This window comes from Artemia franciscana, chromosome 3, assembly GCF_032884065.1.
Source record: "Artemia franciscana chromosome 3, ASM3288406v1, whole genome shotgun sequence".
Classification (NCBI taxonomy): domain Eukaryota; kingdom Metazoa; phylum Arthropoda; class Branchiopoda; order Anostraca; family Artemiidae; genus Artemia; species Artemia franciscana.
The window spans coordinates 43382639-43399124 of record NC_088865.1 but is presented as its reverse complement, the minus strand read 5'-3'; the positions used below and the strand labels follow the sequence as shown (position 1 = coordinate 43399124).

General features: G+C 34.2%; 1 protein-coding gene across 2 annotated transcripts in view; it reads left to right on the top strand.

Annotated features, from left to right (window-relative positions):
* Window positions 1-16207, top strand: part of LOC136025295 (xylosyltransferase oxt-like) — a 141409-nt gene extending 125202 nt beyond the window's left edge. The window contains exons 13-16 of one of the 2 annotated variants that reach the window (XM_065701185.1): window positions 895-1098; window positions 10492-10631; window positions 12438-12554; window positions 15013-16207. In XM_065701185.1, the coding sequence (XP_065557257.1) occupies window positions 895-1098; window positions 10492-10631; window positions 12438-12554; window positions 15013-15154 (603 nt within the window). In that variant the 3' untranslated portion in view covers window positions 15155-16207. The remainder of the gene's footprint in view (window positions 1-894; window positions 1099-10491; window positions 10632-12437; window positions 12555-15012) is intronic. The other variant, XM_065701186.1, reaches the window with a different exon arrangement.
* Window positions 16208-16486: the final 279 nt, after the last annotated feature.

Genomic DNA, 16486 nt, shown 5'->3' with positions numbered 1-16486 from the left:
ACACAAAGTGTCTATTGTTTTACGTCAATTCCTAATCGTGAATACGTTATAGTTCCCATCAATTTTTTTTGTTGCAAAAATATAGAAAAAAGGTTCTTCCATGTACTTGTCATTGCATTGTTCTCTTAATCTATCTCAAAATCTTTTTTAAAAAATTGGCTTTTTCTTTTTTTTTCCCTGGAAGACTGATTGTCAGGTGGAGACGCATTTTTTTTTTTTCTTGAACTGTCCGGATAGTCAAACGAAAAACAAGCCTTTTTAAGGAATCATCTTGATTGTCAAATGAAAACAAGCCTTTTTCAGGAATTGTGTGGATTGTCAGATGCAAACAAGTCCTTTGCTGACATTTTCTGGATTTTCAGATGAAAACAACCCTTTTTCCTGAATTGTATGGATCATCAGACGAAAACTAACCTTTTCTAGAATTGTTTGTACTGTCAGATAAAAACAAGGCTTATTATGAAATTTTTCGATTTGTCAGGTGAAAACAAGTCTGATTCTGGAATTGTCCGGATCATCGAATGAAAACAAGCCCTATACTGAAATTTTCAGGATTTTAAAATGAAAACAAGCTTTTTTCTGAAGTTGTCTATATTGTCTGATGTAAATAGGCCGTATTCTGATTTTTCTTTTTTTTCGGATTGTCAAATTTTGTCTGGAAGTATCTGGATCATCAGATGAAAATAAGCCCTTTTCTGGAATTTTCTTGACTATAAGATGAAAAAAAGCCTAAATGCATGGTCGCATTTCGCACTCCGTAGGATACCTCATAAATTCTCAAGTACTAATTAATAGCTAATTACAATCTGATTTATTCTATATTTCATTGGTATTCTTAGCATGAATATGCACCTTTTGAAAATATTTTATTTATACTATTGTATTTAATTCCAGTTTGCAAGGATCGGTCCAGACTACAACAAGAAACAAAGGATGTTTAAAAATCCTTTACTATATATCAGTTCAAAATCAAAAATAATCACGGTTGAACATATGTGGGAGATCTCAGACAATACAGAAAACGTGACATTTTATTGGATCGGCCCATCCAATAATATTTACAACATATCAGTTGTTGAAATCAAGGCGAGACAAGAGGTGAGGTGAATTTTAGCTTTTGTTAGTTTTAAACGGTTTTCCAAAAATTAAAGAATAGTGAAGAATGGTATCAAAAGTAAAAGAATAGTAGAAATTTATAATAAGTCAAACTTAAAAAATGAACTGAAATTGTAATGAATGAATAAATTAGATATAACACAGAACTATGTCAAATTTAAAAGTGCCAGATGTTACTATAGATGAATAAATGAAACCTAATTCAAGCAGAAACCAAGATGGAAAATCAAGTCAAATTGAAAAAAGGAAAGAAAATGCAAAAAGTAGAAGTTGGGCTGCCTTGCACGTCTGTTCTGGTCGTCCACAAAGAAAAACATGGTCGAATCGATCGGAAACGGCTGGTCCAGTCCGAAAATAGTAAAAAAAAAAGTCAAATCATCCTTTCAAACTTGTAGGTGATTTAAGCTACTTCTTATAGAAATATTCAAGAAGATTTCAAATTGCTGATAGCCAAAGTTTTCGGAACATTTTGATTTAACAAATATTTTTCATAGCTTGTCCGAGGCTTAACTTCTTTTTCCGTAGCTTCCTCTATAATTGTGCTATTACCTGTGGTTTTTTCAGTACTTTAAAAGCGACGGATGTTGTTTTTTTTCTTTTTTTTTGCGGAATTTCGAAAGCAAATGATTAAAAAAACAAAAACAAAAAATATTTGTATATAAACCTGAAGAATATTCTCTAGAATCTTAACAAGCTGGACTAGGTCTAAATGTATTAAATAAAAAAAAATAGTTTCTTCCAGTAATTATATAAAAAAACTAGTTTTTTAAACTTAAAGTAAGGAGCGACATTAAAACTTAAAACGAACAGAAATTACTCCGTATATGAAATGGGTTGTCCCCTCCGCAATCCCTCGCTCTTTACGCTAAAGCTTTTAATTGTTTTAAAAAGCAGAATTGTGGCAGAGTCAAACTTTAGCGTAAAGAGCGAGGGATTGCAGAGGGGACAACCCATTTCATATACGCAGTAATTTCTGTTCGTTTTAAGTTTTAATGTCGCTCCTTACTTTAAGTTTAAAAAACTAGTTTTTTTTATATAATTTCTGGACGTTTTTGAATTAATGCATGTTTGATTTTGGCTTTCCACACATACATTATTAAAATGAAATTTGCATATTAATTCCTTTTTTGGCTAAATGGCTTTCTCTTAGTTTCCATCAGACGATTTTGAGAAATAAAGGATGGGGAAGGAGGCCTAGTTTCCATGCAATTTTTCGGTTACATAAATAGGAAACTATAAATTTTAATTTTTAACGAATTTTTTCATTAGTAAGAAATATACGTAACTTAAGAATTAACTTACGTAACAAACTTTTATATTCATTAATTTTTATTATGTATATGAGGGGGTTTGTACCCTCGTTAATACCTCGTTCTTTACACTAAATCGTAAGTTTTTTCCTAATTCATTAAGAATGACCCCTGAATCAGAAAGGCCGTAGAATAAATAGTTGAAATTACTAAAAATACTATAGCATAAAGAGCGAGGTATTTATCTCCTCCTAAATACCTCGCTCTTTATGCTAAAATATTTTTAGAGCCTCTCATATGCGTAATAATCTCTGTCCGTTTTAAGTTTCAATGCTACTCTTTACTTTCAATTGCAAAAAATTTCCATGTTTATTTTTTCATTGTTTTTTTTATAGTAATTTTAGAAAATCCTGCGCCCTTTTCATTGAATTTCTGTTCCCCCATGACATATTTCTCCAAGGAAAGATCCTCCCACATAGCCCCCTCCCCTCAACCCCAGCCCCAAAACCAAAAACAATCCCCTGAAAACGACTGTACACTTCCCAATAACCATTATTATATGTAAACACTGGTCAAAGTTTGTAACTTGCAGCCCCTCCCCCAGGGACTATGGGGGAGTAAGTCATTCCCAAAGACATAGTTATTATGCTTTTTGACTATGCGGAACAAAATGGCTATCTCAAAATTTTGATCTGTCGACTTTGGAGAAAAAATGAGCATGGGAGGAGCCTAGGTGCCCTCCAATTTTTTCGGTCACTTAAAAAGACCACTAGAACTTTTCATTTCCGTTAGAATGAGCCCTCTTACGGCATTCTAGGACCACTTGGTCGATACGATGACCCCCGGGGAAAAGAAAAAAAAAACAAACAAACAAATAAACACGCACCCGTGATTTGTCTTCTGGCAAAAAATACGAAATTCCACATTTTTGTAGATAGAAGCTTGAAAATTTCGCTATAGGGTTCTCTGATATGCCGAATGCGATGGTGTGATTTTCGTTAAGATTTTGTGACTTTTAGGGGGTGTTTTCCCCTATTTTCTAAAATAAGGCAAATACTTTCAGGCTCGTAACTTTTGATGACATAGACTAAATTGGATGAAACTTATATATTTAAAATCAGCATGAAAATCTGATTCTTTTGATGTATATTTTAGCATCAAAGTTCCGTTTTTTAGAGTTTCGTTTACTATTGAGCCGGGGCGCTCCTTACTACAGTTCGTTACCACGAACTGTTTGAAAGTGATATATGTAAGCTGAACTTTAAAATAGCTTAAATTGTCCTACAAATTAAAAGTGCTTCCACCCCATCAGTCCTCCATTCTTTACAGTAAGGCCTAGCTCTTTTATTGAAAGCAATTTAGGGTGCAATATAGACAGCCGATTGGTGTGAAAATTTTATTGTTTAACTCGAATTCAGACAAATAAGCCTCTTCATCCTCAAAGCAGTGGGACAATAAAAAGGACTCTTTTTTTATCACCTTACTCTAGCTAAAAAGTAAGTGCTAGAGCGGGTTGTTTAAGGGGGGTTATCCCCCTCTTATGTAGAATAATTTTTCTTCATTTTCAGTTTTATGTCACTCTTTACATTCATTTGAAAAGTAAAGTTTTTTCTATTTAATTTATTTTCTTTTTAATGTCATATCGAGAGGATCCTCTCTCCAGAAACATAGTTAAAAAAAATATTTCATTGGATTAACTATTTAGTTTTTCAATCCACGTCATGTTCCTACAACAGAAAAAGCAACTCTTCTGATATTCGACGGAATTCAGATTGGTTCAAGCAACCCTCGTGGCCGTATTTTAAGGTATAAATAAGGTAGACAGCACAGAATCCTTCAGTCCTGCAGGACTGAATGTGGCTTTAGAAAGCCCTGACTGTGGCCATATGACCGCGACACTTTCTTTCGCGCTGACTTTTTCTGCTGCTTCAGTTATAGATGATCAATTGCTGGACCACCATTCTCGACTTGCTGAGCCAGATCAACACGAGCTGGACCATGGTGATGAAAAAAATCAAGAGCCTTTTGTAGTCTTTTCCGTAACTAATGAGCAACTAAGACCATTTCCACGTGTGCCACCTACAATTACCTAGGGTAGAGGAGTAAAATAAAGAGGAAGAACTAGAATACTTACAAAAACACCGGAAAAGGTGAACTAGAGAGAATGGTAGCAAATAGAAAAAATCTTAGAAGAAAGTTGTCACCACCCTTCCAAAGAAAGCATGCGTGGCTGACCCTGGGCGAAGATGTTTAGTTACAAGAATGTCTTTTCGTGGATGATAGTTCTGATGAATTTCTACATCACGGAAAAACAAAACCAGACAATCTGTTTAATGGAAATATTCTAGCTGCTGATGACTTTCTGCTCGCGATGTTTTTCATCAGAAAAGGAAACGTTTTTTATGTTGCACGTGTTGCAGAAATTGGTGTTTCCAAAAAAGGGGACAGACTTCGCTTTTCCTTATCCTTTTGACCAGATTTCAGTTTCGAAAAATTATATTGTCCTGAAGCTTACTTGCTCAGTTTCGATAGGTGGTACAAAGAGAGCTGCGAAAGCTCTCGGCTTAAACTTTGATTTTTCCAAGTTGAACTTTCGCTAAAGAAGTTTTGTATTAAGATGCTTAGTAATAATTGAAAGTTCTATAACTATATTACAAGGTGTCCAAAGCAGCCCGTGGCATGTCCGAAACAACCCCGTACTCTGGGTTGCTTTGGGAATTTTTTTTTAAAACCGTTTAAAAAAAAACTGCAAAGAAAAAAATTGAGAGAGATTCTTGCAAAGCCTCTCTCTTTAAACCCTCCCAGGAAGTTCCATTTCCTTTAAATCTTTCTTTATGACATCCTCCCACCCCAGCCACAGACTACCTGCTTTCCCTTTAGCCTTAGACGGTTGGCCGAAAAGGACAATTTTCGGCAATCTGTCATCCTTCACCTGCAGAACCAGCACTAGCCATCTCAACCTTTCTCTCATAATAGCCCTAGAAAGCGCGATTGAACCACACTTTTCGTCTCCTTACTGTTGGAAATACAGTCAGTCAGCCGGGTACCCAGAACAAACCGTAGGCAATTTCTCTGAAAAACATTTTGCAAATCTTTATTCGGTTCTCGGAGGGCCAATGCTTTAGTGCCATGTTTGACCACTTTCATCACTGTAGCTTCTAATATTCTATTCTTGGTTTGCAGATTTATCTTCCTATTCTTCCAGACTTTTTTTTAACTGCAAAAAAATATCCTGGGCTTTGGCTGTTCTACTTTTAACATCTTCACTGCTCCCACCGTCTTTACTAACAATACTACCAAGGTAAGTGAAGCTTTCCAGCTGATCAGTCTTTTATTTACCCAACATCACGTTTTATCTTCACCTATTCCTAGGTGACTTAGAAATAAGTTATGGTGACTTAGTTGATTAGAAATAGTGACTTAGACTTCTTAACATTAATTCTAAACCTATTCTAACACCCTTAACTCGCTTTTGCTCATTCCCGAGTTTGCTCACACTTTCATACATGATACTTAAATCGTCAGCGTATTCTAACTCCAAGAGAGTTTTCTCTCCCCATTTGATTCCGGGGTGTCCCATTGCCTTTCTTCTGCTCCTTAAGATAAAATCTATCAAAATGATCCATATAAAGGGGGATAGAACTCTACCCTGCTTAATTCCTGGTTTAGTAAGCAGCTAACCTCATTTCCTACCTTAACCACAGCAGTGTTATTCTCATAAATAGCTCTAAGCACTTTAATATTTTTGTCTGGTACACAATACAAGGATAAGACCTTCGCTAAAGCTCTTCTATCAACAGAATGAACGCTTTCTCAAAATCTTTAACCTAAGAGTGAAAATTTGGTCGACACGTCCTCTACCTTTTCCAAAACCGCACTGTTCTTCACTTAAAACCTTGTCTACTGCACCTTTCAGTCTAAAAAGTATCATATTACTAAGTAATGTGCTACCTAGAGAGAACAGACTAATGCCTCGATAACTACCCCACTCACTCTTATCACATTTTTAATACAGTGGTTTAACTAAGGTTTTCCTAAAGTTTTTAGGTACTTAACCTTGTTCAAAAATCATATTCATAATTTTCAGTGGCTTATTTTAACCTAGAAAACCACAATATTGAAGAAACTTATTTACCGCACTCTCAGTATCTGGAGCCTCATTGTTTTTTAATTATTTTAGTACTGTTGCTAATCCTTCCTCACAAAACAAATTTTCCCTCGCATCCAAAGGTATTACAAGATTTTTCGTTTTCCTCTATATATTTTCCTGCAACTCTGTCTCGGTTTAGCACATTCTCAAAATGTTCTGCCCATGTCTCTTTAACTCTTTCCTTATCACTAATTGAGGCCCCGTTCCTCTCTTTAATTGGAACAAGTCCAGATTTACTACTCCCTCTCAATTTATTAACATGCTAGCACTATTTTTACTATTATGCCGTCTATTTGTATCTTCTAGATCTTCAGTAATTTTATCCATGGTCTCCATTTCACACCTCCTTAGCTCATATTTTAATGCTTTCTCCATTTTCTTTACATTCTTTTTATTTTCATATGATCTATCACTCAGATTATTCTTGTACAAGCCCCTTCTCCTCTCTATTAAACATAAAGCCTTTTTACTAATATTCCTAGCTGCGGTCCTAAATTTCTTCCCTAAGACATCATCAGCAACTTCACAAATTTTTGCCTAAAATTATTCCATCCATCTTCCACATTGTCAAACTTTATTTAATGATTCAAATGTCACCCATCCTTTACAGGCCTTAGACCCTTTTTTTTAGGATGAGTTAATTTTTTTTAGGATGTTTAATTTATTAATTTTCCTCAATTTTCCCAGGCATGGATACCATCTATCCCTATTTCTACCGACATGGGCGCTAAAATATCCTAATAAACACATCATATTTCTACCTGGGACCCTGTCTATTTGCTCATGTAACTGTAAGTAAAATTCATCTGGTTCACTAGTATCTCCGTCATTCGGTTCTACAGGGACATTATTATACTACTATAACTGATACCCTGAACTTTTTGGTCATAAAATGAGAATTGGTATTGTATTATCAATATCTTCCCAGTCTCAACAAGACTTAGCAGCATCCTTATTCATTACGAGCCCTACTCCCTGTTGATGTACCCCATCCGTAGAATGAAAGTCAAATAATCTTAAAATGGTAGTTTAATTAGAAGAAGTGGCCTTTTTGTAAGTTTTATAAACTTTAGCGTGAAGACTGAAGACTATGGCATTGAGGAGGGGACGATCCCTTCATGTATGGAATCATATATGTTCATTTTGAGTTTTAATGTTGCCCCTTACTCTCAGTTGAAAAAACTTGTTATTTTTATAGAATTGATTAAGGGCTCGACCATTCTCTTTCGGAGCGAAGATCGGAACAATTTCAAAGGGCTATTTTTCCTTTTATGCAAGTTTTTCTCATGCTAATGACTTATGATAACTAATGTTATACTTGATAAGTCTTACAAGTCTGAGACCAACACTAAATTAACGTCATTTCGATTTAAAAAATTATTTCTAAAATGCCGTTATTAGAGTTTAGGTTACTATCCCCGTTTGTAACGTTAGGTTGGTTCGTCATCACGCAATTTTTAGGTACCAATAAGAGAAGTAGTGTTTTTAAGACCAATTAAGATTTATTTATAATGAATTAAACTTGCAGTAAATATGTGACACTAATTCTAAAAAAAAGGTCTAAGGCCTGTAAAGGATGGGTGACACTTGAATCATTCAAAAACTACAACGGAGAGAAAAAAAGTACATTTAAAATAATCTGATTTAAACTTGTATCCAATTTTTGAATATGATCCATAAGGTTTTGTAGCTAGAAAAAAAAACGGTTTTGCCGTGGAGAAGTAACAAACTGTTGGAGTTCAAAAATTTTTGCTTTGGTCATTAGACATGCTCAGATATGGAGTAAGCATGGTAAAAACTCATTGCGTAACTAGTAGTTCCAATTCGTAAAACTGATTGGCATTTTAGAAACAACAAAATATGGTCTAAAATGTGTGGCTTTTTGCACTGTCTTAATTGTTAATATGACATACTAAGAAACATGTATTAAGTGTGGATTATAAAAATAAGCGTTGTAGCTTTGTTTTAGTTCTTACATTGAATGAGAAGGTTGCTTCTAGGTTTTTGTTTTCCTCTTCAGTTTTATATTTTTAGGTTTTCTTGTTTATTACGTTTTTCATGCAATTGCGCATCAGAAAAAAATAGTAACACAGATTTTATTTATCAGAGGTGCTTCTCTAAATAATTTGCACCAATGGTGGACTAACCATGGCTATAAATGAATGTTTTTTGACAAGACCACTGCAACATTCGTGGTAAGCAAAATAGAAATATTGAAAGAAATCTATAAAACATAAATTTGTTTTTTAGCGCTTTGAATAATTCAATTCAGCGTCTTTGAATAATTCTTTTTTTTCCTACAACCGTTGTTTTCTCACAACTGCTAATGTTTTTGGAAAAATCTTGACCCTAGATTGAAGCTCCCCCTCCTTCCTGTGCATTTCATTTTTTGGATATATTACCCCCTTTACAATTTTGAATAAGAAAGAAGCTTCCCCCATCTCGTAGCTTATTGTCAGTGCTTAATCGAAGTATATCCCTTTATTTAAAGGGTAGTTGGGAGGTAGAAGCAGCCCCTCCTCCCCCTGCCCTCCAGAATGAGCCGGATTAGTTTTTGGAAAGTTTCATGTAAAAAATGTACTTTTGAGGCTTAAACCCTCGTCCCCACCGAACGAACCCCTGACCTTCCACTTAAACATTTAATGTTTTTTAAGGAGGAAATTCATCTGTAATATTATGATAAAGTCTCAAACAAATCAACTCATTTAAAAGAGGCCTCAACGTTATACTGATGGATTTCATACAGGCATAACAACGGAATGCTCCAATCCAATCTTTAGAAAATGGAACATTTTATACAGGCTTCTTCCGTAGTTTCGGTCTAAATTATTTATTTATTATTAATTATTTATTTATTTTCTATAATTATTTTCGGTCTGCCTAATTTATCCTCACGTGGCACAAAACAACTTAAATCGACACCTTTCCACGGCATAGTCTTTTTTTAGTTAAAAGGGAAGCTAGAACATTTTTTTTTTCATGAAGCCTCTCAATATTTCTCAAATATTAGCTCGATAAGATCAATCATGAAAAAAAATAGATTAATAATATACCTATTTCCCTGGTCGGAGTTCTTAAGGGATTTGAGGAACAGTGTTTTCGTAGGTTAAGGATTGGAACCTTTGGTCTTAGATTTTTAGATCTAGTGGTACAGTTTTCTTCAAGATTGCAACAATTCTGGGGAGGGTGTCGTTTCTGAAAAATCGGACTTATTTTCTTATGCTCTTGACTTTTGAACTGTTGTTTTAAAGTTAGTGAATTTTACATATTTGGAATTAGCATAAAAAGTGGGCTCATTGATTTATGTATTGTTATCAAAATTATCTTTTTGGATTTTTGGTAATACTCGCATATTACCAGCATATTCATTGCCAGCAGCAAGTTACCAAGAACTGCTTGGTCTTTTTCCGCTTAGTTTCTTGTATATTTGAATCTATCTGAAATTCCTAGATAAACTCATCGGCTCTGTGAAAAAAATAATATTGGTGTTCCGTAAAACTGGTAAAAATTGCAAAAACAGGTGAATGCAGAAAACAATTTAATTGCCGAAGGTAGTTTTTCCAGGATTTCTGTAAAATCTCTGCATCCATGGCTTATCATCATGCTTTCAACTGTTCTCAAGTGTCTTTAGTAGTAACTGAGTAGTTGAGTTGCAAAGGCAGATTTAAAATTTAAGATCAAAGACAGATTTAGGGGGCGGGGGAGACCTCTGTTACACTTCCAGGAAGTTTCGTTTTATATAGTTTTACTTATAGACCAGGCTAACGATTATAAGGAGATGACTGCCACCCCACTTTTTTTTACATTGATTACTTCAATAGGAATCTATGGACCAAAAAAAGAAAAACAAAGAAAAGCATCAGCATATTCATCAGCACTCTAGCCTACTAAAAAATAGTTATAAATGTTTACCATCCTGATTCATCTTCTGAATGACTCGACTGTCTATTTCATTTTTATTCTTTCTTTTTTCAGATGACATTTTTAATATTTCACATGGAAAAAGATTTGCAGCCTGGTGTTTGGAGTCTGCTCATTGAAACATTTGGGAACTTGGTTGGATACGTAGACTTCCCAGTTTTTCCAGAAACACTAGATACCAAATTGAACAATCCGTAAGTATACACATATATACATATATATATATATATATATATATATATATATATATATATATATATATATATATATATATATATATATATATATATATATATATATATATATATATATAAATTTATAGTACTATCAAACATTTCGTGGTAACGAACTGTAATAAGGAGCGACCCGGCTCAATAGTAACCGAAACTCTAAAAAATGGAATTTTGATACCAAGGGTTACATCAAAAAAATCGCATTTTAATGCTAATTTTAAATATATGAGTTTCAACAAGGTTAGTCTTATCCATCAAAAGTTACGAGCCCGAGAAAATTTGCCTTATTTTAGAAAATAGGAGGGAAAACCCCCTAAAAGTCATACAATCTTAAAGAAAATAACACCATCGGATTCAGCATATTAGAGAACCCTATAGTAGAAGTTTCAAGCTCCTATCTACAAAAACGTGAAATTTCGCATTTTTTGCCAGAAGACAGATCACGGATGCGTGTTTCCATGGAGGGATCTTTCCATGGAGGAATTTGTCATGGGAGAAGAGAATTTCAATGAAAGGGGTGCAAGATTTTCAAGCTTTATTAAAAAAAATAATGAAAAATAAATATGAATAGTTTTTTTCAACTGAAAGTAAGGAGTAGCATTAAAACTTAAAACGAACAGAAATTATTACGCATATGAGGGGCTCAACTCCTCGTAATACCTCGCTCTTTACGCTTAAGTATTTTTAGTAATTTCAACTATTTATTCTACGACCTTTGTGATTCAGGGGGTCATTCTTAAGGAATCGGCACAAAATTTAAGCTTTAGTGTAAAGAGTATTGACGAAGGGGTTATCCCCCTCAATGGGGGGATAACCCCAACTTATGCGTAGTAAAAACATACGAATATAGAATTTCGCTACGTAAGTCAATTCGTAAGTTATGTATATTTTTTACTAATGAAAACGTTCGTAAAAAATTAGAAGTTCTAGTCGCCTTTTTGAGTAATCAAAAAATCAGAGGGCAACTAGGCCTCCTTCCCGGCTATTTTTTTTCTCAAAATATTCCGATTAAAACTATGGGACAGACATATAGCCAAAAAAAATTAATATGCAAATTTAGTTTTAATTATTTATGTGCGGAGAGTCAAAACCAAAACATGCATTAATTCAAAAACATTCAGAAATTAAGACCATGATTTGAAGTTTCGAGGCTTATACAATTTCATAACGTACGAAATCAGTTTCCTTTCATGCACAAAGCAATATAAAATCTTTAAAAATAGTTTATTCAATGATTTAGTGTTTGTGCGAATTTTTCGGACAACAAAGTGCTTGTAAAATGTCAGCAATACAATTGCTGAAGTCATGAAAAAAAATCGCTTCAGTTTCACTCTTATTACCATATTTTGTTTATTTTAAATGTTAATTGTGTTAATTTTTTTCTGATTTTATGGTTGTAAGCAAAAGTTAATCTTTTGCTAAAATATCACCTTATTTTCTCAATTACAAATCCATTGCTAGAAATTGCTAAATTGAACAGTGTACTCCTGTTTTATATGTCAACATTTTCAAATTTTTAAATGTATCCGCAGGGCAGCCTAGCAAACATTTTTCTTTGGAGGTGGACTGTACTAGCTGTCTTCCTTGCTTTTCCCGTTGGTTTTTCTTGACTTTATTACTACTTTTCTCGGATTGGTTTCTTTGAGCCCGGCTTCCGAGCCAGTCTCCCTGCCGGGGATGTTGTGTGAATAGTTTTAAATATGTATAGTTAAAGAAAAAGAAATATAAGGAAAAAATATATATGAGCATGTTTTTATTTTTCTTTAGAGAGAGCCTTTTGAGAGGCCCCGCATCGGTTGGCGTAGAAATCAACGAATTTCTGTCCAATCGAAATTGGCCTGAAATATACTCTGCTGAAGAAATGGCGTACTTTCTTTTGAAAAAGTAAGTTGTTTTTCCTTTTTATTTTGATGATTTCTATCGCCCTTTAACCTAAGGTAGCACCAATTCTTTCCTTAAAGAAAAAAAATCTCTTGTGATGTGAAACAACTTTTCTTTTTGAAATGGCGAATAGTTTTTGGGCCATTGGCCCATGTTGAAAGATGTCCATGCATCATACAAAACCCAGCGGACAGAGAAACAAAAAACAAATGTTTCTTCTTGCATGTTCTCAAATCATTTTGTCATGGATAATTCGTCGGTCGCATGTTCCCATCTAATTTTGCAGATTCCCTTTTTTATTTTCCGTTGTGATTTCATCAAGCATGATTCGTGAGTTGGCATCAGCACTTGTGCTTTCGACAAGAAGCATTTTAAACTTAAATAGGGTTTTTATTTTGGGGAATTTTAGCTAGTGATGTATGTTTCGACAACATATTTATTGATTAATTTATAGTTTAATTTACGTAATTTCATTATTTTATATAGTTACTAGCTGTTGGGGTGGCACTTCGCGCCACCCCAACACCTAGCTGGTGAGGGCGCTTCGGCCCCCCCCCCCCAAAGTACCCCCGCGCTTGCAAGTCGTTACGCGCCATATTAGTTACGCGCCATTGTATTTGTGTCCCTGTGTCCCACCTGTGAATATAGATAGATATATATATATTTTTAACTACGTAAAACTTGCGAATGTACAACATTCTTGGCTGTCCCATTGTCTGTGCATATAAATAGATTGTCAGGTTTACCGACTCTTGAACATGCAACATATAATTGTCCATGGGAAAAACAACCTGTATTCAGATCTATACCTCATTATTCTAATGATTGCCCTTGAGCTTTGTTGATGGTGATTGCTAATCGAATATTCCCTGTGTCCCTGTCGTCATTTATAAATCCCCCTGTGCCCCCCGGCGTCCCCGTTGTTGTTGTTGTTTCCCTGTGTCCGGGTCGTCATTTGTGTCCCGGTGTCCCAGTCTGTAATTTCTCTTTGAGTGTCGCGGTCGTCATTTATATTCCCTGTGTCCTGGTGTCCCGGTCGTCATTTTTGTCCCGGTCGTCATTCGTGTTACGGTGTCCCGGCTGTAATTTCTCTTTGAGTGTCCTGGTCGTCATTTATATTCCCTGTGTCCCGGTCGTCATTTGTGTCCCGGTGCTTTGTTGATTGTGATTAGTAATCGAACATTCCTTGTGTCCCGGTCGCTTTCTCTTTGAGTGTCCCGATCGTCATTTATATTCCCTATGTTCCGGTCGTCATTTGTGTCCCGATATCCCGGTGTGTAATTTCGTCAATCAACAAACATGACGTCAGTCGACACACAAACATGACGTCACTCGACACACACATACAGACAACTTATTTTTATATATATAAGATGTCCCGGTGTCCCGGTCGTCATTCGTGTCCCGATGTCCCGGTGTGTAATTTCGTCAATCAACAAACATGACGTCACTCGACACACACACACACACACACACACACACACACACACACACACACACACACACACACACACACACACACACACACACACACACACACACACACACACACACACACACACACACACACACACACACACACACACACACAGACAACTTATTTTTATATATATAGATTAAGTATTGATTAATTTATCCCGTACTGATGGTCATTTGGTATTGGTTTTGTGACTTACACTGGTTTTTACGAGTCTTTCTTAATTAGCCATGTAAATATAGACCTTTAGTTACAAAAGTTATGGTTAAAACGCCTATAGCTACAACAAAACATATCTTTCAGTCAATATATCACTACAAAACCGAGACTACTAAGTAGTCTTATTACTACAACCGCCTCTCTTCTTCATTGGGAACAAAAACAAATTTTAGGAAAATTCTAAAATAATGTGAAAAGACAAAGAAAACCAAAACAACGCAGAGAGTTGACGTGAAAAAAGAACACCAATATAATCCAAAGGAGACCTAAAATTAGATGATAAATAAAATTCAATAAAATCAAAAATTAGAAGAATTACAATCAAATATCTAACAACAAAAAGCGAGTCACTCACCAATACCCACGATTAGCAAAAAATCCAAAAACTTTTCAGCCGCTCTCGAAGGATATTAGTAAATGACATCAATAAAAGTCATTGATGAAAATATCTTTAAACTAATTTGATACAGGACATTCATAAATGTGTTATATTTTAGAGGATCTTATTTTTGGACACCCCCTCCACTGCTGATTATGTCAATCCTCGTGGATCTTACTTTGTTTTAGCCTTCATTTCCCCGTATCCTCCCTGACTGTAGCTATTCCCTAACAACTTTTGATTGAACACGCGTAAACTTTTAACAAAAATCGCTGAGAATCCTACCATAAGAAAAAGCACTAGAGAGAAGCAACACCGCTAAATCCAAAAACAAAAGGGTGACAACCCTGTTTGAATACCTCTAATTTGGTCATGTTTAATTTCAGGTTTTATAGAGTTAATTCACATTGTGTCCTTGAAGATGGAATGGTCGAAAATTTTACATCTGTCACTGACAACTGCAAGTCAACCAAATGGAGTTCCCTGTCTCCAGATCCTAAATCTGAGTTTATTCGACTGAATGGATAGATAATATATATGCTTTAAAAATTAAAAACTCTAGCGGATGGTGCCACCATCTTTGTTTTACAAGGAATGTCAATGGAGTAATAACTTCCATGAGATCACATTAAGCCAGGAATTATGCCCTGTGATCTTTAAGATATATACTATTTATTTTAACTTTATGTTTGAAGAAGAATTCCAAGACATAGGGTGAGTTTCATAGTGCATAGTCGATTTTGTTTGGCACTTAATTAAGCTATCTTCTGCTTTGAGTCAATTTTCGCTTTCAGAGCCAGATTTTAATTGACCCGATAAAAAAAATCTTCACCTGGGTAAAAAAATTGGTATTGTTCTTTTATAAAAATAGCTCTGTTTAGGCTTTTTGTGTTCACAGAATTATTTACTTTTTAATACAATAAATTATCTATTTTTACTTTATTCTTCATTTTTAATATTTATTCCTTTGTAAATACTTTTTTGTCAATAATAGAAGAGATTAATTATCTGAAGAAAAAAACACTTTATTTCAGAAACATTTAAATCTGTTGAGTGCTTCGGAAAAATCGGATCTGAAGATACGTTTAACGATTCTTCTTTGGGGGCAGAAATATGAATTAAAAGAAATTGTTAAAGTCAGTTGTATTAACTAACTTAACGTTAATTGAGTTTTAATTAAGCGCTATGAAACACGACTTCAGAATAAACACAAAATATGGGGTGTGTTACACCCTTTTGTTAGTTAGGTGTGGGTTATGTTAAGAAATATCTTTGAGATATTGGGGCGTTAAAGTGGCAAAAAAAACGTTCCAAATGGTGCCCAAAAATTTTTTAACCTTTGCCTTGCTTATGTTAAATTATTTTTCCAAAGCCGTTTAAGTGAAATATCTTTAGTCAGATAAATGGTACATTTTGAGTGTTTCGTTATTTCTTATGCAGTTTTGACATATAAACCAGTGAATTACTTTAATCAACTGCCAGTTTCAGTTTGATGTCTATGTGACGATTTTCATCTTGTGATATTGTGATCTGTAAAATACCTTAAATAAATTGTAGAAATAAATAATTGCAATTTTCAAACGAATGTGTTTTGTAGCTAGTTTAGAGCTTCATTAACCCGTTAAATTGATGCTTATTTTATAATATTAAAGTACCAAAAATATTAAAATTAAAAAATATAAATAAAAAAATTAAAATTATATATACATATATATATATATATATATATATATATATATATATATATATATATATATATATATATATATATATATATATATATATATATATATATATATATATATATATATATATATATACCCTTGGAAAAATACGAATTCTTTCTTACAATTGTCATTT